The following is a 27,187-nucleotide window of genomic DNA, read 5'->3' on the forward strand; positions in this document are numbered from 1 at the left end:
AAAAAAATTTTGTTTTACTTGGTCACTAAAGTTACTCTCGTCACCAACTGTCAACTCTACTAATATGTCCACCTTTCCTTTATCAGACCAGACTACAATATCAGGACGTTCTGCAGTTCCGTAGATGTGCTGGGGGAACTGTGCTGGGAGGTCATCTTCGTCCCAGATAATCTGTCAATCTTGGTCTTTCTCAAAAGGGCTCTCTCTTTTCATCTTCGTCTTTGGTTTTTGGTAACAGCTGCTAGATGACTTGAAGCCTGTCCAGTCCTGAACTTCAAGTTTAAAATATTTGTTGCTGAACTTCTCTATTTGATCCATTAGGGATTTTGCAATGACCCGCAGCACGTTGTCATGCCTCCAATTGTATCGTTTGTTGTTCAGCGAGAAGTTGCTAGCTACCAAAATGTGCTTAATGTTGCAGTGTTTCCATCCGCAAAGTGGACAGTGTCCTGTGTCAGCATAGTTCCAGATGTTGGACAACAATTACCATCGAATCTTCTCTTGTCCACTGTACCGCTGTTCCTACAGAGAAACCATTCAAGAGCACTCCACTAGTGACCAACCATGCTGGTCTATCTTAAGAGATGGTAGTGATGGCAGCATCACTGCCTTCCGATCTTTAGCACAGATCGCCATCGATGAACTATCATAGAATTGATACTTATACTTATTAGTGCTCCTTCACCTCCATCCCCCTTCATGTCCTACATCTCCTTATGACATCACTCCCCCTTCAGCCTCTACTACTCCTTTACTACTCCATCTACTGCCTCATCTTCTGGACATCATTATCTTCTAGTTTAGTTGAGAATTCTCAACACCCACTTCCAAGTCGAGTACTCTCGACCCACTTAGTCCACATACCTTGCAAACTTACAGCAGGGTATTTGTAATGGTCGAAGTCCCTAATACACGCCAAAGATGGTTCCTCTATACTCAACCGTAGGAGAAGAGAATTAGGTGACTGTATTTTGTTCTAATGTTGATATTAATATAAGTATGTTCTAGTTGTTACTCCTTTTGTTTTAACGTTTTTATGGTACTCTCCTTAAATTATTTCAATGCAGTCACTCAGATGATTTTTAAATCAGGACACTTAAATAAAGACACATACTCTGCCCACAATAAGGGGCCATAATTTTTAAATTATGTAACAGTATAGAATTATTATTATTATTATTCATAGTTCCACAGGCTCATGTTTGCTGGAGTATTTTCAACGTCATGGGTTGCATTGAGGTGGAACTTAAGAAGAGCAAGGCTCATCTTGTAGTTGTAAATAAGGTTGTTCCAACTTAGGTCTAGCTGCATGGTGTTTTCCCATGTTAAGAAAACACCATGCATATGATATAATTATAAGAATATAATAGTATGTCACACCTATTTAACTGTTATGTTTGAGTAGTCGTGCCATGGCTAAATCTAACTAGGACCAGTGGTGTTGATTAACATTTAATAGGTGAGTCTAAGTGAGTCTAAGTGAGTCTAAGTGAGTCTAAGTGATCCAAATGGAAAATTTTATGAAAAGACGGATCAAAACACAGATCCAAGGACAAGGAGACCCCACTGCAGGACCATACAATATACATTCTAGTGGCTAGTGCATGGCCCAAATGTCCAGGATGTCCAGGAAACTGTACGTAGCTGGTAAACTAGTTTTGAATTCAGACTAGGCTTGATGAGTTCTGGGGTTTCTAGAGGTAAGATTTGATGGTGCCAGGTTTGTTCAGGCGGACATGGAAATTATGCGAGGAATATTATATATTATATAGGTATATAAAAATCATATCTATGTAAAAATAGATCCAAAAATAAATCCAAAGATTCACACGGCAGTCAGGGAACTTCCAGACAGGATGCTTTTGAAACAGGTATAATTAGCGCTTTTGTAATTAATTGTGTGCAAGGGATGGGATGCTGATTGACTAAGCTGGTTCAATGCCCCAGCTATTTAGGGGGAGCCACTCAATTTCACGCCCAGGTGTTGCCAATTGCTGGGTTTCAAGTAAAAGCTTTTTGATACGGCTCTTGATAATTGAGATGGGGGAGGAAAGGTCGGAAAATTTAATAGAGCCAGGGACCATGACATTGTTTTCATTAGGAGTTTAAGCTGATTAGAGCTTATACTTATAGTTATAGTGAATGGAAATCTAGTGTCCACCAAAACGAAACAACGGGCCTAATTCTTGATTAGTAACATAATAATTGGTTCCCTTTATTCTTCCTAAATTATTCATAGTTCATTATAAGAAACATTTCTAAAAATAACATTCATTAACAAAACTTTTAGAAATGATATCTCTCTTAAATCCATCTAATTCAACTTTAAAATTTAAAACTGTTTTAGAGCTCTTGACATCCGGCGCAGAGGGAGCTCTGGAGATTTTTAACACTAGTACCCCTCTTACTACATCAGATTTACACGGTCAGATATGCCTATTCCAAATAGAACTGCTGAATAATCTGACAAACCGCTTTAAATAACCATGAAAGCTTTTAAAAGATTACCACGTACAGGCCACTCTGCCAGGGTTTTGTTTCATCGAAAATTGTATTGTTTCATTGATTCTTGGTAGCACTGAGAAGTACCTGCGTGTCTTGGCCATTCCAAGCAAAAGTTGAAACTTGTTTTTGTACATTTAAAGTGTACATATTATTGACATTTTCTTTACTTGTTTATTGTTCTCTGCTGATTGCATCACTATTATTGACATTTTCGTTGCTTGGTTATAATTGTGGTCTGCCAATTGCATCACTTGATTTAATTAAATGTATATTATATGCATTTAATTAATTATATATTATATTATATTATATTATATAATTATTATATTTAATATTATATCGTTTGACAATTTTTATATTCATTGTTGAGCATATGAATTGTTCACTAATTTCCGCTGCCTGTGTCACTTGATTCGATTGAATGTATCATTTTCTTTCAATCTTAAGCTTATTTCTGGTACTTTCTACTTTAATGGTACTTTCTCGTTTCTCTTTCAATCTTTATCATGTATTTGTAACATTAATAATTTTTCATGGATGTATATTTATTACTAATCAATTCAGCAGATGAATGAAGAAGATCTTGAGTCCCAACAAGATGAAATATTGGCACTTCAGAGCATATATGATAGTAAAGAATTCAGAACAAACTATGAAAATCAGGGTATTTTCAATGCCAATGTTCAACCAGCTCTTGATTTAGTGGAACTGATAATTGAAGATGACTCTCACATACCCAATTGTCTTACGCATCTTTAAACTCACTTCTCAATTTAAACCATTTCTCAATTTAAACCACTTCTCAATTTAAACACACTTCTCAATTTAAACTCACTTCTCAATTTAAACACACTTCTCAATTTAAACCCACTTCTCAATTTAAACCCACTTCTCAATTTAAACACACTTCTCAATTTAAACCCACTTCTCAATTTAAACTTTTATTTCGTCACTTCTCAATTTAAACTTTTATTTCGCCACTCTTTCCTTAGCTCTCTTATCTTTTTAGATTACACAAACCTTTATTTCAACTTTTTATAACGGTTTTTTCAATCATGTACGATATGGCTTATCTAAGATAATTTTTATCCGTTAAAGTTGTGACGTTTTTACCCGTTTTTCTAGAACTTTCCTAACGTCTATGCTATTCAGAGCTTAACACGTACATATTATTTACCACGTGATAAGGTTTACCGGTAACACTTTAGCTGTGCCCATATTTAACGGTTATGTCGAGTATTTTAGGGTACTTTTCTGGTTCTCCTCCACAGAATTCGGATAATAAAAGGACCTTAGATGATGTAAGTGCCAGTAGTTCACCTTCTGACAAGGATACCAAACGTCCAAATTTAAATGTTTCAGGCTCTCCAATTAAGTCCGAAGAGCAGTCGATGGTAACGCTAATAGAAAATCTATTTGTTAATTTTTCTAACCAAACTGTTGCCAGACTGGATGCAATCTCCAATAAACTAGAAAGCTTCGATTCTAGATTAAATTCAATCTCGTTAAAACTTGATTCGTATGATACCCGAATGTCTTGTATCGAGGAGAGAGCGGGGTCCCATCAGCTCGAAACCACAGATTTGTCAGACCGTGTCGTTGCCTTGGAAAACTTAAATGTTGAGCTTGAGGCGAAAATAGAAACTCTCTCAGGGTCAAACTCAGCTAACTTAGAGTCAGGATGGGAGCCAGTAGGTTCTCCTGAGACCAAAATAGCCTTACTTGGTGATTCTAATTCGGGGGGGGAAAATCAAATTCGGACAGGGAAAAGGGACCTTAGGGGCCGCTTTACCTGGATCCGATACCTTTGTAGCCAAGGTCGAGGATTTACCAGAGCCGGAAACATATAATGGCATTTCTGATCTTATTTTAGCAGTAGGCACTAACAACTTAAAAGTAGATTCTTGTATCCCGGAAGATTTGGTCAAATCTACTTTCACCTACATAAGCAAAGTCAGAAAAGCACATCCTTCGTGCCACATCTTTTGTCCCGGGGTTCTCCCATCTACCTCCACTGTAATCAATACCAGAATCACAAAGTACAACTTTTATTTGAACGATATGTGCCAACATTTACCAAATGCATCATACGTAGATATGAAAACGTTCCAAAGCAACAACGGCAAGCTGCTACCGAAATTCTCAGTAGGAAATTCGGACTCTTTTCATCTTAACGAATCCGGCTTGAAGGTTTATTTTAGCCGACTTAAATTTTCCCTTAGGGCCAGACATGGCCTCCCTAATATCAAAAGGGGTCAACGTAGGCCAAACGATCCTCTAGCAAGCTCTGGTAACCATTCGTAACTGTTATAATATAGCCTATTTCTCTATTTATTTATTAGTTGATAAACTTTTAGTATATCACAGCACTCTAGCGTGTGTTCACTGTATTGTATTGTATTATCTCGTACGATTTTCGAGAGACCCCTTCAAGTTTTAACACTTAACTCACGCATAGAAATTATGCAGCGTGTGCCTTTTCTTCAAGTAGTGGTTCACGGGTTCCGTGGGGTGGGAGCTACGTGGTAGGGCTTAAGGGCTCTTCTTCAACTTCTTATCTGTTATTCAGAGTGCGTATCTCCTCATATTATTGTATCCGCTAGTTTTTATAATATTGTATCCGTCAGCCTGATTCTATTGAATTTATTATTGATTGACTTGCTCCGTGCAGTCGTTTTCCAGTTAAGGTAACTTAGTATTTATAAAATTATCCCCTCTCATCATAACACCTGTATAATACCGACGTCGAGAGACCAGTTTTTTGTCCACGTGAGTTACCTCTTTATCACCATCAATTTCACCTATTTATTATGTTTTATAGGTATTTTAAAAGGGTCTGTTTGACTCGTACTGATTTTTTGTACAGTGCATTATTCATTATTCAAAAGTTTAAAAAAATCTTTATAAAGGCTATGCCAACAAACATACAAAAAAAAACTCTTGCTCGGTGTATAACCGGTATCTATAAACATTATGATATAGTTGCTATCATTCTCATTTTGTTCTAGATTTTCTGATCTTCTATCTGCTACAGTTTCGGGTAAACTGTCACAACTTCTCCTTGCGACGCGTTCACTCATGTTTCCTAGATACAGTGTGTTTCTCACCTTGCTACCTCGTCACTTCGATTATTGGTTCTACTATTATTCCAATAATAACTGTTATAATAAGGGCGGGGCCAGTGTAGGTTGTAGTACAAACAGGCTGTATTATTGTAGAAATTATTTTTCTACGATCGTTTTCCGTGTTTCTATGTCGCGTGTGCATGTTTTTTGTGTTATTTCCATTGTATATACTCATTTTTTCACGACACCATCACCTTCATTTCTGGGGTTTAATTCAGGGGGGGTAAAAAGCTACACTAAGGAAGGGCGGGGCCATTTTCAGATTAACAATGACTCCGCAAAATAACAGCAATAGTGGGTTGGCATGCCCAAAAATCGGTTCTTTTAACTGCAATGGTATGGGTAACCCGATTAAACGTAATCTTGTTTTAAACTGGCTTAAAAATAAACCTGAGCAAATCATTTGTCTCCAAGAAACACACTCAACTCCTCAAGTTGAGAGAGACTGGAAACATTCTTGGGATGGGGATATAATCTTTAACCATGGCACTTCAAACTCCACCGGTATTGCCTTCCTTGTTAAAGCTGATGCTCCGAATCTCCATATTATTAACCAGCGTAGCATCAGCCAAGGTCGTGCGACCCTTGTCGAGTTAGAATACGACTCTCTCAAACTGTGTTTAGTGAATGTCTACTGCCCCAATAATGACGATGTTTCATTTCTCGAAAACGTATTTCTAGAATCACTCAGTCGTGCACGAGATGATCATATAATATTTGTGGGAGACTGGAACACGGTTCTGAACAACATGTTGGACAAACAGGGGGGGTCTACCACCCATGCAAATAGTCGCTGCCAGAATTTTCTCAATGATTCCATTAACGACTATGGGTTTAGTGATATTTTCCGTCTTAACAGAGGTGCTGAGGCACGGGTTTTTACTCATTTTAACAAAAAGTACAAAACTCAGTCTAGATTAGATTTTTTCTTGATCCAAGATAGTCTGGTCAATCTACCTGTATGTGATACAGAAATAAGCCATGGCTATAAATCTGATCACAGCTACATCTCGCTATCCCTCCAGGGCTCTACTATTGCACACGGAAAAGGATATTGGAAAATTAACAACTCTCACCTCCTAGATCAAAATTTTATTAACGAAATAAAGAAAATCATTCATAATACAAAAGAAGATAGCTTTGATTCTTACAGGGGTCTTTGGGACGTTATAAAAATCAAAATAAAACAGTTTGGAATGACCTTTGGTAAAAAGAAAAAAAAAGAAATCACATTGAAAAAAGAAAAGTTAAAAAAAGATATTGAAGACTGTAAAAACGATTCGAATCTAGTAAACTGTACGATACTACAGAAGAAATTATTTGAAGCAGAGTTGGATTTAAATCATATTATAGATCAGGAGGTGAGAGGTGCAATTACCAGATCACGTGTGAAATGGACAGAGGAGGGGGAGCGCTCGACTAAATACTTTTTTGGACTTGAAAAATCAAACGGCAAGAAAAAATGTATTAGTAAATTGATAGACAACGACGGAAATGAACTAACGGACCAGGATAACATCTCTAGTCACGTGGTTAACTTTTATCAGGATCTGTATAACTCAACTAACCCATCTCCCACTGAGATAAATAATTATGTAACCAGCATCGAGCTTGAGCAAATCCCACAGGAAATTACTGAAACTCTGGAGGGACCTATTTCGTTACACGAAATGGATGCTATTGTGAACAATTTAACAAACAATAAATCCCCAGGTTGGGACGGGTTATCTGCTGAATTTTATAAAACCTTTTGGTTGGATATCAGGCAGATCATTTACGACTGCTATCTAGAATCTATTGACAGTGGATGCCTGTCGCCTTCGCAGAGAATAGGTATTCTTACTCTTATTCCCAAGCCTAAAAGCCCAGTGGAACTTAACTACATAAAAAATTGGAGACCTATTACTCTGCTTAACATTGACTATAAAATCTTCACACATATAGCTAAGAATAGGATTATGAAAGCTATCCCCAGCATAATCAGCAAAACCCAGTCAGGCTTTCAAGCAGGCAGGAGTACAGCAGATAATCTTATTCTCATGTCAATGGTTCTGGAATCATTTAACAACGACTCGGAACAAGAGGGTCTCCTTTTACAGATTGACTTTGAAAAATGTTTTGACTCGGTAGAACATAACTTTGTCTTCAGTACGCTTGAAAAATTAGGTTTCAGTGATTATATTATTAAGTTGATTAAAGTGGCTTTTCAAGCGTGCTTTAGCTACGCAAATATTAATGGGTTTTTAAGCGCACCTATTTATCTCCTCAGAGGTCTTCATCAGGGTAGCCCACTCTCTCCTATTCTATTTCTACTTGTGGCTCAAACTTTCTCGAATAAACTTCAGATCAACCCTAATATCAGGGGTATTAACATATCTGGTGTGGAAATTCTACAGAGTCTCTTTGCAGACGACACTGATCTGTTTCTGAAAGCTTCAATAGAGAGTGTAGAGGCAGTTATGGTAGAACTCAGAACGTTTGCTCAGTGCTCGGGGTGTAAAGCTAACATCGACAAAACTAGATGTATTCCTTTAGGTCGTGCTCGCCTTAATACAACTCTTCTAGCGTCCCTTCAAATGGACTACGGCGATGATTTTATTACAAATAACTTTACGGCTTTGGGTATAGTTTATAGGAATGATGGCTCACTTATGGATATAGTCAACAGTAATTATAATGATAAATTGATTAAGGTTCGGTCTTGGATTAACAGGTGGAACAAGAGGGATCTGACGGTAATGGGTAAATGTACAGTTATCAAAACTCTCCTCTTTTCCCAATTAACATACCTGGTTCCTCCTCTCCCCAGACCAGATGCTTCCTTTATCAGAACTTTTGACACGATTATATTCCATTTTCTTTGGGGTTGCAAACGGGATAAAATAAAACGTGAAATCATAACCCGAAACAAGGAACATGGAGGCCTGGGACTATTTTATTTATCCGATTTTATTATAGGTCTTAAAACTAGTCTTATTTCAAAGCTACTAAATGATTCCTTTCACCACACTTGGAAAGATATTATGATAATGCAACTGAAATTTCCCGAGCATATCACCATCTCTGTAGAAAACGGTCTCGCAAATATCAACTGTAATTTTACACAGGACGTACTTGATTGCTACACTGAGTGGAAGATTAGTTCGGCTAATGCAGCCTTGGGTTCTATTGATCACTGTGTGTGGTCCAACCCAGCAATAACTGACATCGGGTCCAAACTTTGGAACAATCATCTTATTGATAAGGGAATATTTTACATCTCAGATTTCCTTTCTATAGATCAAAGTACAGTCCTTAACTACGATATGTTCATGAACAAGTGGGAGCTGTCTCCGAATACGATTTCCAAAATTGATTACTGTAACATTATCATGGGGATACGGAGATATAACTGTCCCACGATTAACTCAAGGAATATCGAATTTGTTGACCCAAATATAAAACTTCGATTTTTACATTCTGCAACTGGGCAGGTGAAGGGAAGCAAAATTCGGGATAAAATGTACGATTCTATTTGTCCAAACGAGCTGTCTCCTTTACGTCAATGGGTTGTTGACTTGAACAGCCATTCCATCGATTGGGCAGTCGTTCTAAGCAACCTGTTTTTCTTAGTATCTAAAAACTTTAAGTTGATTCAATTTCAATACAAACTCTTAATGAGGATCACAACGTGTAGATACATGAGACATAATATGAAAATTGTTACAGATACTCCCATGTGTAGCCTGTGTAACACATACTTAGAAACAATTCCTCACATTTACCTCCATTGTATTCACACAAATAGCTTCATCACATTACTTGAAGACTTTATTAAAAGGAAAATCGATAGTAATTACGAAGATCCCACTAAAATTAATTTTATAGTCTGTAATCACACTTCACAAATTATAAATTATTTTAATATCGTTGCCAAATGGTACATTAGCAAAAAATTTCAGGCAGGAAACTTGCCGATCTGGCAGGGGTATATCAAACTTCTTAAGCTATCACTTACAGGAGATAAAATAGGTCACAAAAGTTCTATTGTGTCGATCTTGGCCGATTAGGGCAATATGTCCACTCCATTTTTATTGCTGTCTATGTTATTTAATTTTTATCGGTTATTGTTACAATCTTGCAGTACTACTAGTAGCTGTGTTTTTGTAGTACATGCCCTGCTTCCTTCCTTTCCTAAATTCCTTACAGGCTCCTCCAGCCTCCTCTCTTAAACCCTTTTCTCTCACTTCATTTCACTCATTCACTTCATATTTTATTACCACAGTATCTGCCAAAACCAACATGGCCCAAGTGGAAGGGGGCCTTGACGTTGTTTCCCGCTTGGCCCTGCATCCCATGCTGACTGTCGGCCTCCACTCTAAAAAAACTTACCTTCAGTGAAGGCCGATGGTCGACAATTAGCGATGTAAGAGCTTGGCGGGAACAAATCCTGTCCTCCTTTTACACCTTCGGGACGACTTTCGCAAATGCGAGAGGAACGACCCGAGGAGGGCTCCATTGGTTTTAGTAGGTTGCATATTTAAATTAAAAAAAAAAAAAAAAAAAAAAAAAAAAAAAAGTGTACATATTATTGACATTTTCTTTACTTGTTTATTGTTCTCTGCTGATTGCATCACTATTATTGACATTTTCGTTGCTTGGTTATAATTGTGGTCTGCCAATTGCATCACTTGATTTAATTAAATGTATATTATATGCATTTAATTAATTATATATTATATTATATTACGGGTATCGGCCTTACAAAATGACACGAAAAAGGAGATGGCTCTGAAATGCACAAAAATGAGTTTTTTTCATGTTTTATTATCCAGATAGGTAGTTCAACAGGTATATTTTTCTTCCCGGGGGTTGATTTGATTGAAAAACCGTAAATTTTGCGATAAAAATTGTCATCTTTGAAATCTTCCAAAAAAACATGCCTTACAAAATGACAATTTCGTCACGGCTGTCATTTTTTAACAGCAGCCTATAGAAATTTGATTTCACCTAGGACAGTTAGATAAATATAATAGATTGAAGATTAGAATAGCTTTTACAGGAAAAAGGATGATTAAAAAAAGTTGGGCAATTTCGCGTGAGATAGTGCCTTACAAAATGACAACCCAAAACGGCATCACTTCAAATCCGATTTGGGAAAAAGTTTCATTATTCTTTCACGTGTCTTACTGTTAGATATATATGTTGTTTATATTATACCAGTTCTGTTTTTACCAGAATATATTAAAAAAGGAACATTTTTTATACTTTAAAAAAACTTTAAAAATGTCATTTTGTGAGGCGTAAAAACCATTTTTTGTTTTCATACTTGAACACAGTATTTGGTTATATTTGATATTTTCTTTGACTGGATAGATCACTTTTCAGTGTTAAGTTAACGTTTGACATGTTTTAGGAGTTGTTATTACTCTCTGCTTTCACAAAATAGAAGCTTTATTTCGTTGAATTTTGAAATCAGAGTTTGAAATCAAAGAGTTTGAAATCAATGTTTTGATATCAGAACTGCACTTTTTTAATGTTACTTGATTGTTAACTGTCAGATTATGATTATTTTTAACTCCTTCTTGTATTGACTGCTTCTGATCCATTTTAGATGATGAAAGTAATTCAATCTGAAACATTGTCATTTTGTAAGGCTTTTCGGTGTCATTTTGTGAGGCATTTTGATCAAAATTGATGATCAAACAAACACATTTAGGCTCATCATAAGCTTACTGGGTTTAAGAATACCAATAATTAGGCAAGGGGCATCCAATATAAATATGCCATCTTTGTATCATAAAATAAAACTGTCATTTTGTGAGGCATAACACTGTCATTTTGTGAGGCTAGGTCATTTTTTTGTCATTTCTTCTACCAAAGTCACTAAATCAGTTTTTTTATTTGACCAGAGTAGTCTTTGATTGACATAAGTCATGGTAGTACCTGGTTTTCTGGGGTTAAATTCTAAACTTTGGTCTCCATTCTGGGTAACAGTTAGGCGGGGCAATGACTGAACAGCAAAAACGTCCATATTTATGTAAGAAATATAGATTCTATGTCATTATCATTCCTTGGGAAGTGTTAATTAATGCTTTTTCTTTCATACAGTAAAAGGAATAGGGTTCAATGTATAGGGAACCTAAGCTACAGCATGGTCTATGTGGGCTGTCATTTTGTGAGGCCTGTCATTTTGTAAGGCCGATACCCGTATATTATATAATTATTATATTTAATATTCTATCGTTTGACAATTTTTATATTCATTGTTGAGCATATGAATTGTTCACTAATTTCCGCTGCCTGTGTCACTTGATTCGATTGAATGTATCATTTTCTTTCAATCTTAAGCTTATTTCTGGTACTTTCTACTTTAATGGTACTTTCTCGTTTCTCTTTCAATCTTTATCATGTATTTGTAACATTAATAATTTTTCATGGATGTATATTTATTACTAATCAATTCAGCAGATGAATGAAGAAGATCTTGAGTCCCAACAAGATGAAATATTGGCACTTCAGAGCATATATGATAGTAAAGAATTCAGAACAAACAATGAAAATCAGGGTATTTTCAATGCCAATGTTCAACCAGCTCTTGATTCAGTGGAACTGATAATTCAAGATGACTCTCACATACCCAATTGTCTTACGCATCTTTGTACGAAAGCAGACAATACAATTGTCTATAATGTCAAGCATCTTCCTCCTATTGTATTGAAATTTGAGTATCCTCCGGGTTATCCATCTTCAGCATTTCCAAAGCTATCTCTTTCTTGTATCTGGTTGCCCGATAATATGTTGCAACAAGTCAAAGAACACCTAATATCCGATTGGGAGGATACTAAAGATGTTATTTTGTTTTCTTGGACTTCATTTCTTGTGAATGACATTTGGGACTATCTTCAACTTCCCAACAAATTAGTTTGTCCTGAATTTATTTCAGAAGATATAATTGGGCAATTATGCGTATTTGACTATGAAAAGAGATTGTCAGTGTTCAGCCAGTCTCCTCATAAATGTAATGTATGTTTTGATGAATACAAAGGATCTCTTTGTATGCAATTTTTACCTTGTGATCACGTCTTCTGCAAAGTATGCATGAAAAGCTATTTTGAGGTATTGATCAACTCTGGAGATGTAAACCAGTTGCTTTGCCCTAATGACAAATGTGATTCTTTAGCGCTTCCTACTCAAGTTAAGGAACTTGTTGAAAGTGACTTGTACGAGAAATATGAACGATTTTTATTGCAGAGGACTCTTGACCAAATGTCAGATGTTGTAAGATGTCCCAGGAAGTTTTGTCAAAATTCTGTCTTGAAAGATGTTGACTCGAATATGGCTCAGTGTAACAGTTGTAATTTCATCTTTTGTGTGTTGTGTGATAAAACATGGCATGGAGAACATACCCCGTGTGAAATTCGTAGCTCAAAATACATTGAAATGTATGATAAATGGAAGGCAGCCAATGAGGCTGGGCAGGAAGCAATGTATAAAATGTACGGAAGAGCGAATGTTTTAAGGATTGTTGCAGACATAGATTCAGCCGATTGGCTGAAAACCAACACAAAACCATGTCCTTCTTGTAATACTCCATTACTCTTAGGGATGGGCTGTAATAAGATAAAGTGCTCTGTGTGCAGCAACTATATGTGCTGGCTCTGTGGACTGAGAATTCAACCTAATGATCCCTATTCTCATTTTCGACCTGGTGGACCTTGTGAAAACAGATTGTTTGAGAATACAGACACTGGAGTCGAGGATGACTGGATTTTCAACGATGATAATATTGATAATGGTGTGCAATTTCTTGAAAATGGAGATGATGACTGGATTGAAATTGTTTTTCAGGACTGATCTTATTTCTCACCTCAGACATCAGGGAAATTTAAATAAGTCTTGCAACCTTAGATTAAAGAATGCATTGCAATATTCAATAATTTCTCCAACCTATACTGGGAATACCTTTCTTTTGTTGTTGGGTTAATTAATTGAAATTAATTGAACAGCCTTTAATTATTATATACAGGACTTGTGGGCAGGTACAGTTTTACAAATTAGGTATTTATGAACTAATTATAAGAATTTTTTGTGAAGTTGGTATCTTCTCTAATCCCATCTAGTGTGTAATTAATGAATGGGGGAAGTTAAACTTTCCTGCTAGGGGGATATGGAACAATTTAAGTTAGGGTACCTTATAACTAATATGACTATTCATTTATATGAACTCGTTTAGATAAAATAATGTTTGTTAAGTGATAGAATGAGGTTACTGTAAATAACGGGAATGTAATCTGTTTAGAAAACGTATAATAATTAGTAGTGTTTTTATGATGTAGTTTTTGATGATTTTATGAAAGTTTTTTTACAATGAAGTGTTTTATTTGCATTCGTCATTCAAAATTCTTTTAAAAGTATGTTTTACTGACTCTTATTCACTGCAACTGTAAGGATTTATGAAAATTCAGTGTTGACTAATTATTCTTTTCCAAACTTTACGGCTTTCAATAGGTTATTATCCTCCCTTATATTATATTAGGGCCTGATATAATAGTATAGGCAATTCATAACAAATTTGAAATTTATCCCTTTTCAATTCAATCAATCTTAGGGTAGCCTATCACATTATGAGCCTATCACATAGTATCACAAGCATCTCAAAAGTATAAGATGTTATAAGAAATCATTAGTACTGAATGTTAATTAATTTAATGTTCTATAACTTATTCAGAGTGAAATTACAATTTTCATCCAATCTAATTCCCAGGATAAAGAATCGGTAAGATCTAAACAGACTTTTCAGCAGCATGGGTAAAGAGAGAATTTCGATGGAAAAAGCTAATACATCATCAAGCAGTCAGAGTCAATTTGGCCCAGCTCTTCCACCCTCAATGAATCAGTCAAATACTACTCAACCTTCTGCAAGAGAATCGTGGATGCAAGATTCTGATTCATTAGATTTTCTGGGATCTAATACTTATGATAAGAAGGAAGCTAAAAATAAAAAAGAGAAAACACCTGAATATGACTATTCGGCACCTGGCCTTCATGTGATAAAAAAGTCGACTCTAAAGAACAATAGACTGTTTTCAAGTCATAAGGAGAGCTCTTCGATTGATGACTCGAAAAGCCAGCTTCATAAAATGAAAGCAAGATTTAAGAACAACAATATCAATGATCACTCCAGTGATAAAAGACCCAAAGGAAATTCTTCTCATTTTAGAGCACCTACTGAAAGAAATTACTCACATCAAAATCGGAAAAGAGTCTCAAGATCAAGATCAAAAAGTCCTCGAAAATCTGCCTCTTCTCGAAATGAGGCTAGAGGACCTCGCCGGAGATCTGGATCTAGCAGTCCACGCAAAGAAAAAAAGCAGAGATCTCGATCAAAAAGTCCGGAAATAAAGTATAGAAAAAATTCAGTGTCCAAAAGTGATAACAAAAAAGACAGACAAAGATCTCGATCAAAAAGTCCGGAAATAAAGTATAGAAAAGATTCAGTGTCCAGAAGTGATAACAGAGAAGACAGACAAAGGTGTAGATCGAAAAGTCCCAAGTTAGACAGAAAAGAGGATTCCGGTATTGGTCATAAAGAAATAGATATGACTAAGGGCAGTGAAAAAGAGGCTTCAGCAAGTACAACTGATTCTTCGAATGTCAAATCATCAGAGGAAAAAATAATTACCAATGATGACTTGAACAAGCTTTCAGCTAGGATTCTAAAAGCGGAAATCTCGGGTAATGCTGAAAAGGTTACAAAGTTAAACACAAAGTTAGAAGGAATGAAAAAGCTTATGAAAACGCAGTCATCAAGTAAACCCTCTGTCAGAGAAGAAGTAGTTGTTCTAACGAAAACAGATTCTAAAGGCAATGCTCGTCCTGTTGAACTTGACAGTAATCAACTCACTGATAGGGGAAAGAAACGAAGGAAGGAGAAGATAGTAAAAACTCATGATGATTCCGGCGAGAGAGACAAATATTTCCCGGATGACAAAACGAAAGATTTACTGGATCTTCTGCAAGAAGAAAAATCCATTAACAAAATAGGACAAGATCAGCTTTTCATGAAATATGCCGGCAAACTTTCAAAGATGTCATCTGATAGACAAAACTGGACTATTGATGATATGTTTGAATCCAATATAGCCAAGGAAAAGTCAACTGCAACTAAAGATGCTGACCGAATGAAATCTCAGAGCCAAAAGGAGCATAAACGGCTGGAATCATGTCATATGTGCCTTGAGAAATGTTCTAAGGATTCAATTGTATTTATTGGAAAAACATTGTACATCAGAGTGCCGATATACAAATCACTTGCAACATATCAATGTCAAATTGTACCAGTCAATCATATTATTGCATCAGTAAACGGAGATGAAGATTTTTGGGAGGAGCTCAGAACTGTTAAATCATCAATTTCTAAGAAATTCGCCTCAAAGAATTTGGATGCCGTCTTCCTCGAAAGTGCCCAAAGATTAGGGCAGAGACGTCACATCTTTATTGACTGTGTTCCAGTTCCTATAGAGGATGGTACTTTGTTGCCAGCTTACTTTAAGAAAGCTATTCTAGACTGTGACGTGGAGTGGGCTCAGAACAAGAAGCTTGTAGACACACGACACAAATCATTGAGGAAATCTGTTCCTCAGGGTCTACCTTATTTCAGTGTTGAGTTTGGGACTGATGGTGGTTTTGCTCATGTTATCGAGGAAGAGAGTCTGTTTAAAAGATATTTTGGGCTAGAAGTTGTGGGTGGAGTTATAGATTGTGATGTTAATATTTGGAGGAATCCTGCCAAGGAGACCTCTGAGGGTTTAAAGTACAAGAAAAAGGTGTTTGAGAAGTTGTCTATTGAGTTTGAGTGATGTTTGATTTCAAGCATCTGGACTTCTGACGTGGTTTAACTAATTGATAATTTTATTGTTTTATAGCAGTACTATTTGACGAACACATTACAAAATTATTGAGGACATCTAATCAATGTTATATTATTGTCTAAAATTTTTGCATCAGCCCAAATATTGTTCCCAATACCTGCTGTGTTTTTTCTTTCCTAAATTCGAAATTTAAGCTCTAGAGATTTCTGCCAAAAATTCATTAGATTCCTGACCACGAGTCGATTTTATTTTCGTGAAATCGTATCAGGTAAAAGAATTTTTCAGTATATGACTTCACTATGCTTGTTATTGAATCACTTTGTTTACCTGTACGTCCTACCTACGTCCTACATGTTTTGTTTGTTAAATTAAAAACAATTACAGGTACAGCATGGAAGTTGAGCTTTTAAGCGAGGGGCTGTTCTTCGGAACAACAAAGTTCAAGAAGTACAGAGTCTGTTCAACTGGACTAAGTGTAACTATTCTTGAACATGGCGGTCCTATTATGAGCGCTAATATAGCTTTAAAGACTCTTACTTGTGATGACGATGGCTTGCCTCATACTTTAGAGCACTTGGTCTTCATGGGCTCATCTAGTTATCCTAAAGGATTTTTGGACTTTGCTGCAAACCGCTGTTTATCGAACGGGACAAATGCATGGACAGATCAGGACCACACTGCCTACACCGTGAGTTGTGCTGGAAAAGAGGGGTTCCTAACTTTTCTGCCGCTCTTTCTTGACCACATCCTCTTCCCGCTTTTAACAGACGAAGGGTTTGTCACGGAGGTGTATCATGTTAATGGTGACGGACAGGATGGTGGAGTCGTTTACTGTGAAATGCAGACTTATGAGAATACTATTTGTATTGCAGATAGAGCATTTTCTCACTCAGTTTTTGGGAAGGGGAGTCCATATGGTGTTGAAACAGGTGGTATGCTACATGAATTGAGAACAAGCTGTAATGTTGAGAAGTGTAGAGAGTTTCATGGTCAGGCTTACAGGCCTGAAAATATGAATATCATCATTTGCGGTAAGATATCCATTGAGGAAGTAACAGCAGCTATCACTGAAGTTAACAATAAAATACTGAAAGACAAATCTACTAAACGTGTAAAGCAGACTGATTGTCAAGATTTGAAGGATAGAATCATTGCTGCTGAAACTCACAGTTTCTCGTCCATCAGCTTGGAAACTGCAGCTTTTCCATCGCCAGAGGATGAAGACCCGGGGTGTATGCTTTTTGGTTTTAAGAGTTTGCCCTTGAACCAAATAAAAGAAATATTGGCCGAAGACATAATCATAGAATATTTGATTAACACATCGGCATCGCCTCTGACCAAAGATTTGGTTCACATTCCGGAACCCTTTTGCTCGTCCTTGTCCTACCACAGATACTACTATCCAACTACTGTAGTTCAACTTAAACTAGAGGAAACTAACTCTGAAAAGCATACCGAGTTAAAAGAGGCTGTTCACTGTATTCTATTAAAAGTTAGGACTGGTTCTATTGATCTTGATAGGATTTACTCGTTGTTACGAAACAGACTTCTTGAAAGCAAGTTGGAAATCGAAGAAAACGATCTCGAAAGCCTGGTATCTTATGCAATTGTGGACAATTTGTATGAGCGGGAGTGTCCCAATTTGCTAGAGAACTACTCTAAGATGGATACTTACTATCATGAGCTTCTTGAAGGAAGTCAGGATTTCTGGCAGAGTGTTTTGAGCAGATTTATGGAATCACTTGTTACGTGTGTTGCTGCTCAGCCAAGTTCAGAGCTTTTGACTTCAATGGAAGAAGAGGACAGTGAGCGAATAGAAAAGCGAATCGATGAACTTGGTGAAGAAAAACTAAGTAATTACGGAGAAATCCTTGCTCAAGCTGAGGATTTCAATAACAACAGTATTTCACCTGAGTTATTTGCTGCTATCAAGAAACCTGATCTAAGTCAGTTTGATGCCTACGACATCAGTACCTCTTCAAGCCAGGCAGATTCATGTCCCAATTTATTCCTCCATAACATAAACAGTTCTTTCTACCGCTTCTATTCTATCATAGACACTGATAAGTTTTCCGATCAAGAGAAGTCATTAGTTCCACTGCTTCTTGAGGCTTGTTGTAACCTTCCTATTGCTGATGAGGCTGGTTTATCGATGAGTGGCGATGAGGTGACATCCAAGTGTGAGAAACTGTTTCTCAACCATGGTGTATCACTCGGTCTGTTCAAAGAACAAATTTGTCTGGAATTCACACTTTCAGAAGATAGTTTAGAGGAAGGTATTGTTCTTCTCCAGCAGCTCCTTTTCTATCAAGTTGTCGATAGCAAGAAGATCAGCGAGTATATACAAAACCTCAAGTCCACTGTCAAAGCAAGCAAACGATGTGGCTATGAAAGTGTGCAGTCTCTGGTATACCAACACCTTTATCCCTTCAGTACTTCAGCTAAAAGTAGCCTCTTTTGTCAGGAGCATTCCCTGGAGTCTGTTAGTCTAGAAGATGCCTGTTCCTCCCTACAAATCATGTTCAAAGAGCTTTTCACCTCCGATTGCTGCTTGCATATAATGAGCAACCCAGAATTGTTACATAAACTCGATCTGTCCGGAATCAGTTCGCTCTTCAAGCTAGACGGTCGCTCCTCTGATAAGCTCAACTTCGTTCAGCTTAAATCGTTCTTATGCAAAGATTTGACAAACCTGATGGAAGAGGATATGGTTGTTAAGGTACCAGGCGAGGAAACAAGTTACATGGCATCCATCGTTCCAATATCTCATTCTCTGTACGACCCTCTTGACATTAAGATGAGAGTTTTCAAGAATTGGTTTGGGAACCTTGATGGGGTTATTGGGAGAGAAATTCGTGGAAAAGGTCTTGCTTATCACTATTATACTAGATCTTCTGCAACGGATGGAAATCTCATGATGCAGCTCCAACAGTCAACAGATGTTTCGGCAGCTTTCTGCGCTGTCAAGGAGCTTACTGACAGCATTGTTTCGTCTGAAAATCCTACTGCAATTGTGGATGAGAACCAAGTTGAGCTGTCAAAGAGTTCTACTTTCTTCTCTCTTGTGGAGAAGGTAAAATCCGGTTACAGTGCAGCTCTTTGGGATCTGAACTTTATTCATGGAAAAACGGAGAGGAAACCTTTTCAAGAAATTTCCAGAGTTCTGGATGACATTTCTTGTCAAGATATTGTTGATCTTTGTAAAGAGTATCATTACAAGCTGTTTGCTAAGGGTGAATCTGTAAAGATTTATACTATTCCCCAAAATAAGGAGGTTTAATTTATTGACTTGAAATGTTTGGCGATTTCCGATTTGACAGATATATCATATCATTAATTATTTATTGTGCGTGGGAAATATTATATAATTAATTATGCAGCGTTAACTTTGCTGTTATTCTGCTTTTTTTTGTTGTGTCAACTTTTTTAATATGATTTAGATACTTTATTATGTTTATTAAGTTATTAGTTTTGAGCAAGATTTGCTTTGGAGTTATTTCTAAGGTTAGGTTAATCTTGATTTAAATGAGCTTTTAATTTGAATGGTTTATAGTGCTTGAAATGGGACATGCGTTGTTGTATTTGAATACATTTATATATATATACATTTAAGCATAATTTATTTGTGATTTATTTGTTAAGAGCTCAATATAATAATGACTCATGAGTAATAATTTCCAACTTCCATGATCAAGGATGATTTCAGAATCATTATCAAGTTATAAGTATGCTGATTTCAAAAACTTCCATTCTTCAAAACTTTTCTTATAAACCTAAACTTCGGCCATATTTGTTATTTGTCTTGAAATCGTTTCAATGTAAAACGTACCACACAATAGCTGGTGTATACTAACGACATCATTCAGGTAGCAATGTTAAAACAGCTAATCAGACCAGGTCTAGCATGTAGGAAACTCCACAGCCTCTCCACAGACCCAGCTCCCCTCGAGTTCCCCTCCCAGAACTACCCTCTCCAGACTACTCCAGCTAGAAACGTGCACTTTGTCCCTGTAGTTGTAGAGAATACAGGTGGGGGAGAGCGTGCGTATGATCTCTTCTCCAGGCTCCTTGCAGAGAGGATTATCTGTATAATGACACCAATAGATGACCACCTCGCTGGACTAGTTATAGGACAGTTGCTGCACCTCCAAGGTAGCAACAGCACTGAACCTATCAGTATGTACATCAACAGTCCTGGTGGGTTGGTCAGCGCTGGTCTGGCTATATACGACACCATGCAGTACGTTACAGCACCCATCAGCACATGGTGTATAGGACGCGCAATGAGCGCTGCATCTCTACTGTTGTGCGCGGGCGCACCCGGTATGAGGTACTCACTGCCACACTCCCGTATCATGGTACATCAGCCTTCTGGTGGCGCACAGGGACAAGCCTCCGACATCGCCATCCAAGCAGCTGAAATAATGTACTTACGTAACCAGCTGAATACCATCTATGTGAATCACACTGGGAAAACGTTAGAGGAGATAGAGAAGGCGATGGAGAGAGACACTTATATGTCGAGTGAGCAAGCTAAGGAATTTGGACTCATTGATCATGTGACCGTTCAGCCACCTGCTCTCAATTTAGATCAGTAACTATGGTAACTGTGGTAACTACAGATCAGGCTGATTCGTGGAACGTTTTGCTGGGTTAAATTATTTTTGTCGGAATTTGAGAATGCTGACTGTTGTCCATTAATCAGGTTCAGTATGAACTGATACAGGTACGTACCGTGACCCATCTCGCTAAGTCAGTTGTCTTGTTTCTTTGCCCGACACTATATTGATAATTGTACCTCACGTGTTGAAAAGTTGACCACAAACAACGCTTAAAATATAAACTTTGGCGTATTTTTTTATGAATTTGGTACTTTGAGATTTCTACGTATCTATCAGTTTTTTATTTGGTTCACTGCTGTCAAATAAATGTCATCAAACCTAATCATGAAATATTTTCTGTGAGTTTATCCTAATTTCATAATAATTACAGTAATATTACATAATTAAAATTAAATTATCCCAAGATCAAGAACAATACTAACATGATCAGTTTGATCACTCCAGTGATAAATGAATACTGTCTGATTGACCTTGTCTCTATTACTTAAATAGGGTTATGGTATGATAATGGAACTAACAATTATCCATGGGTTCGTGGTTTTCTTCAAATCGAGTCACCGAAGTTGATCCTCTAGCTCTACAGTGGTATAATACGATTACTATCACTATTAAGTATAATTGTAGTGTTTGACAATTCTGATTTAATAAAAATTTAATCAGTTTGGTAATATTTACCTCAAGTATATTATATTATACAATATAAATTACTGCATTGCAGTAATTTATATTGTATAATATAATATACAATATAAATTACTGCAATCACGTATGGAATTTTATGTAAGGATGGAATGCATCCACGACTAAAAGCAGTTTTCCCAGTCCGTGCTCAGCTGCTCGCCTAGCTTGTACTCAACTTGTTAAGACTAAGAATTGGTAATAATTAGCGTTTTAACTTGTACAGCAACAAAATGTATTCGCATGATTTAATTTGAAAACTGCTCTTAAATAAGCTACATTGCAGCACTTTTTCTTTTACATTTCGCTTTGCTGATCTTGATGGGATTATCACTATGATAATTACGTTATAGACTATAGTAGTAGTCAATCAGTGGTCAGATCCAGATTCCAAACATCCACGCTTCAGCAATATTCCAAATTGAAGCCTTTAACAACCGCATCAACAATCTACATAGCTGAATAAAAGTTGTTAAATTTTTGTCATTCATTAGTTCTAAAATCTCAAAGATTTGTTGAATTGTTCGTTGGTTACACATCTGCTTCATTTAATGAGGACTCATTGTTAAATAAATTCCATTGAGTTTATTTTATTTTGTACACAATTAAAAAAAACAAAATGCCAACAATCAGGCGGTCCTATCAGGAGTGTACTAGAACAGCTGCAGTGTTGTTATGGTTACATTACCGTTATATAAGGTGGTGTTGTTATGGTTACATGACCATATAAGGTAGTGACTTACTGACTTAAGTCGGCTTCTTGGTCCGAGCAACTACAATTCCTCGCCACACGTCGCGGTCAAGCATAACAGATCTTATCTCTTCAACACAGGAAAGGCTGGTGTCCTTCTTTAGCATGTCCAGAAACGTAAGGTGGGGCCTCCCCGGTCTCCTGTATCCATGCTGAGGGTCCCAGAACAGAAGTTGGTTTGCCAGAAGGTCGTCATGCCTGGCTACATGTCCAGCCAGTCTCATTCTTCTGGAGGCTATCATCGCTGATGGCTTGGGGATGTTGCCGTATAAATCACTGTTATTGATGATTTGTGGCCAACGTATGTTCAAGGCCATCCGGAGCATTCTAGTGTAGCATCCATTGATCCGCTTAGTCATGGATTGGCTTATCGTCCAAGCTTCAGAGCCGTACAGGAGTACGGGCTCAACCGTTGCTCGAAAGACACGGATCTTTAAGTCCCTGCGCATTCCAGACTTCCAGGTTGTCTTTAACTGATGACAGGCCCCCCATGCCTTTGCTTTCCTAACATCAAAGTCCTTCTCCGCACTCATTATTCTGCTTCCAAGGTAGACAAAGTCATCTACTTGCTCTATCTCCTGCCCACTTGCTGCTTTAATGACGGTAGAGTCAGACTCAGAGAGATTGACTCTGATGTACTTCGTCTTACTCTCGTTGAGGTGCAGTCCAACGGAGTTAGCAGCCAGCTCCACACTGAGGAGAAGATCTTGCGCTTGCTCTGCGGTGTCTGTTGTCAGTGCAAGATCGTCAGCAAAGTCGACATCTGTCATCTTAACTGCTGGGTATCTCCTGCTTCTTCTGGGGTTGACAGTGAAGCCCAGATCTTTGCCTCTAAGTGCTGTTGTCATCACATAGTCAATGACAATCACGAAGAGGTAGGGCGCCAGTGTATCTCCCTGCATAACTCCAGCAAGTATAAGGAAAGCTTCAGTCAGACCATCCTCCGTGATGACTCGTGCCATGGTGTCCTTGTACATAGCATCTATCAGCCTAACAATGGGCTCTGGTATCCCATATGCCAGGAGTATCTTCATCAATATACCCCTATGAATGCTATCAAAGGCCTTCTTAAAATCGATGAACAAGAGAAGGGCGGTCAGGTTTTTGTCTCTAGCCCCCTCCAAGATCCTCCTTAGACACAGAATGTGGCTGGTGGTACTGCGTCCCTCCCGAAATCCGTTTTGGTTGATCCTCAGGATTTTCTCCATCGCTGGTTTGATTCTGTTAAGGATCATACGATTCAGGGTCTTACTAACAATGGACGTAAGAGCGATTCCTCTGTAGTTATCCACTTTAGTTAGATTTCCTTTCTTTGGCACAGGCACGATGTTGAGTTGCCGCCATTGATCAGGGATTTTTCCATCAACCAGAGCGCTGTGAAGTGGTCCTTCCAGCTCTTCAATCTCCCCTCTGCACTACCTCCATCAACCAGGCTGCATGGCTTGCTTTTCCTGCCATTTATGTCATTAATAAGGTCCCAACTTTCCTTATTCTTGCACCTGTCAGCAGCATCCTCAGCCCGCCTGATCCGAGAAACAAGAGTCTCCTCCTCAACCTCTTTGTAGCTCACTGCAAGTGCATCCTTACACTCCTTAACTACCTCTCTACTCTCCTCTGTAGGATTCTCATGATATGCGTCTTTGGCCTGAAACAGAGTTCTCCTCCTCTCCGTTACCCTAGGATCTTGGGAGGGGTTGTTACGTTGTCTTCTTGGGATGGGCTTAAGCAACTTATGATTGGTTGCTTTCACGGCATCCATAAGCTTTCCGTACTGAATCGTGGGATCGTTCTGCTCACTAGATTCTTCCTCCAGTAGCATAGAGAATCTGTTTTTCACCTCCACAGAATACAAGGCTTGCAACTCCTTATTCTCTTTGAGCAGTCTGTAGTCATATCTTACTACTCTAGGTGCATTCTGGCACTTTCGCAGGCTGAGTTTGACTGAACTAACTACTAGACGGTGGTCCGACCCAAGAGAGTTAAAAGAATTGGAGACAACAGTGTCCTTGACTGAGTTACGCCACTTCTTCCTTATCAGGATGTAATCAATCTGACTCTTGCTCAGTGTTCCGTCAGAGAGATACGTCCATAGTTTACTGGGACGTTTCTGGAATCGGTGGTTAGTTGCCTCAAGGTTTCCCTCCAACAAAGTATCCCTGAGAAGCGATCCGTTTCTGTTGGATACTCGATGCCAGTACCAACCTGAATCCTCCTCATTCAATCTGCTAAGATGGGCGTTAAGATCACCAACAACCATTAGCAGATGATGGGCTGGCACCTCTCCTAATGCAGATCTTAGTCCCTCGTGAAAGTCCTCTGCCTCTTCATTTGATGCTGCTTCAGTGGGACTGTACACCGTTATTACTGTAAGCCGTGGGTTTCCATCAAAGGATATGAGAAAAATTCGCTTCCCAAACGATTTCATGAGACTCACTGCTTTGTAGGCCTGCTTGGTCAGCATAAACCCAACTCCACCAGTAGCAGCTTGTCGGGTGTTTCTCCAAGCAGGTGTGGTCACCAGGTGCACACCCTTCTCACTATATAGGTAGTGTTGCTATGGTTACATTACCAGGTCTCACAACAACAGGCCCCTTATTACAGGGAGAAAGTGTCAGAAGATAAGCCTGTATCAATATACACACACGACAAGTCCTACCTAGTAACTGTAGAACAAAGTGAGAGACACTACCAGCTACACAAGAGTAATAAGTTACAGGACGCTAAACTCTCCGCTGAACAACTCAAAGGGAAACTAAAGGATCTGCTACATCTCGTCCGTAAGTAACTGTCTGCCATAATATTCTACATTATATAATTGTAATTATGTATACAAGACGTTTACTGTACTTTATCTCAGGATTAACTTATGCTAGACTGTTATGATGGTATTTAGTCATTACTCTTTACGTCCACTTTTGTGATCCTTCCTTCTGTTCATGTTTTAATTTCTATTTCGAGCCATTTGCCGGAATTGCCCTGTCACATATTTAGTCATTGTTTCTTCAGTGTAGAATGTAGGTTGTTGTAATTACTCCTCATGAAGGATATGTGTTGTATTGATGCACAGGTTAATTTAGCCTACCTTAATAAGTTCATCATGTATTGTAACTTTGTTTTAAAACTTGAACCTTTGTTTTCGCTTTGTGTCTGTTTCTCTTAGTTATACCACCTGCAATTCATCAACTGTTACTTTAAGTAAGATCTAAAGCATGTGATCATGATCTAAAGCTTCTACTAAAAGCGTGCATCTTCTAGTTTTAGTTGACCACAGAGAGTTTAAACATTTTTATCAGCGATGATTTTATCTCTTAAAATATCGATTAGAAACCCTAGTAGATTGCACAGGGTAGGTCATCACTTTATGTAACATCCATGTTAGTGATGGTACTTTCACTTCCTTTTTATTGTATTATGGAGTAGTTTCAACAGAAAGTTTTGAGTTTCGGCTTTCCTAACCTTAAGTAAAGATTTGTTTGAGTAGGCACTTTGTCAAGTCGATACGAAAATAACGTTACATACTTTGCGTTTAGTCGGGATATGTTTTATACCATTTGCGGCCGTGTAAGTTGATTGTGTGGGAGTGAAACATAATATACAATGGGTTTAATATCGTGTTGTTACATACAGGCTACATGGAGAGGTCTCCTCATAGTCGTTGGAGTGGCCTGTATCACATACATCTCTCTTTTGTGTTCACAATGTTATAAATTCAATACAATTTTAAAGGTATTATTTGAAATTTTATTGTTAGTAGTATAGTGTTAACTGTCATTGGTGGGTCTTGTGCCTTGTTGCATTATACTCTGCAGAGTTTTGAGTTTTATAATATTTTAATCAGATGACTACTGCACTGTGCAATGAGCAATCCTTCCTGTTAATTGACATATTGTTGGATTTATTACAAAGTTGTGACATTTGCTGTTGATTTTCCATTGATACTACGTCATAGACATCTCATTTATCAATTACCTTAATCCCAACCAATATTCCCAAAGTTCGTTCCCAGTTCTCTGTATCGTTAACATATCCTCATAACACGTGACGTTGTCTTCTTTGTAAAGGAAACTGACGCACACATTATACAAACAATAACGTATACAAGGACTCAGCAAAGTGAAGAATCATTATACAAATACAATACGTAATTATCATTGACATTTCCACCACACGCGAACCTCTATTGATATTTGCAGTAAATTAATATCATCTGCCAAATAACACTTTTGATACATTTGACTACCAGACTGTGACGTCATTTCAAATTCGGGTATTGTGACATCATGTCATGTTAAGTAACATTATAGCATGAGTAACAGTGCCTGATCTGTTATCTCACTATTCGTTAAATAACGTGACGTCGCGTGATTAACCTGACGTGACGTCATGTTTTCATACTTGTGACATCAGTTCAACGTTTGGAAGTAATGTCACGTTATAGGCAATATAACATAAGTAACAGTACAATGGTACATGATCACATTGCAACTCACTTCAATTTGACCTTTTTAGAACGTAGTTAGTTTACACTTTTAGTCAGATTGCTGCGTTGCGAGAATGTTTTATTTGCGGTCTTTGACAGATCATTTTGCAACATTTTCCTTAGTTGTTATGTTTCCCGATTTAACTTTTCTCATTAACATTTAACATACTCCG

The 27,187-nt window shown here is 37.6% G+C and overlaps 5 protein-coding genes across 6 annotated transcripts in view; all 5 read left to right on the top strand.

Moving 5' to 3' along the window:
• The window catches only part of LOC134811932 (CWF19-like protein 2), an 81,182-nt gene extending 64,548 nt beyond the window's left edge, over positions 1-16,634 (top strand). Inside the window, exon 2 of the mRNA XM_063819099.1 lies at positions 14,384-16,634. Coding sequence (XP_063675169.1) covers positions 14,417-16,471 — 2,055 coding nt within the window. The 5' untranslated portion in view covers positions 14,384-14,416 and the 3' untranslated portion in view covers positions 16,472-16,634. The remainder of the gene's footprint in view (positions 1-14,383) is intronic.
• The window catches only part of LOC134811931 (85/88 kDa calcium-independent phospholipase A2-like), a 90,393-nt gene that overhangs the window by 42,432 nt on the left and 20,774 nt on the right, over positions 1-27,187 (top strand). Inside the window, exons 2-3 of one of the 2 annotated variants that reach the window (XM_063819096.1) lie at positions 21,598-21,690; positions 25,136-25,311. In XM_063819096.1, the coding sequence (XP_063675166.1) occupies positions 21,632-21,690; positions 25,136-25,311 (235 nt within the window). In that variant the 5' untranslated portion in view covers positions 21,598-21,631. Of the gene's footprint in view, positions 1-21,597; positions 21,691-21,880; positions 21,982-25,135; positions 25,312-27,187 lie in introns of those variants that run through there. The other variant, XM_063819098.1, reaches the window with a different exon arrangement.
• LOC134826810 (E3 ubiquitin-protein ligase RNF14-like) lies at positions 2,991-13,558 on the top strand. Its single transcript, XM_063839309.1, has 5 exons — positions 2,991-3,247; positions 7,344-7,756; positions 7,976-8,106; positions 8,344-8,365; positions 12,078-13,558. Exons 1-5 carry the CDS (start codon positions 3,073-3,075, stop codon positions 13,464-13,466), a joined length of 2,130 nt encoding a protein of 709 aa, XP_063695379.1. The 5' UTR covers positions 2,991-3,072; the 3' UTR covers positions 13,467-13,558.
• On the top strand, positions 16,856-20,102 carry LOC134810995 (uncharacterized protein C05D11.1-like). Its single transcript, XM_063817694.1, has one exon. The coding sequence runs from the start codon at positions 16,875-16,877 to the stop codon at positions 19,761-19,763; it is 2,889 nt and encodes a 962-aa protein (XP_063673764.1). The 5' UTR covers positions 16,856-16,874; the 3' UTR covers positions 19,764-20,102.
• Positions 20,356-21,081, top strand: LOC134826811 (ATP-dependent Clp protease proteolytic subunit-like). Its single transcript, XM_063839310.1, has one exon. It carries the CDS (start codon positions 20,356-20,358, stop codon positions 21,079-21,081), a length of 726 nt encoding a protein of 241 aa, XP_063695380.1.

Source organism: Bolinopsis microptera, chromosome 2 (assembly GCF_026151205.1).
Source record: "Bolinopsis microptera isolate Bmic1 chromosome 2, MBARI_Bmic_1.0, whole genome shotgun sequence".
NCBI classification, from domain to species: domain Eukaryota; kingdom Metazoa; phylum Ctenophora; class Tentaculata; order Lobata; family Bolinopsidae; genus Bolinopsis; species Bolinopsis microptera.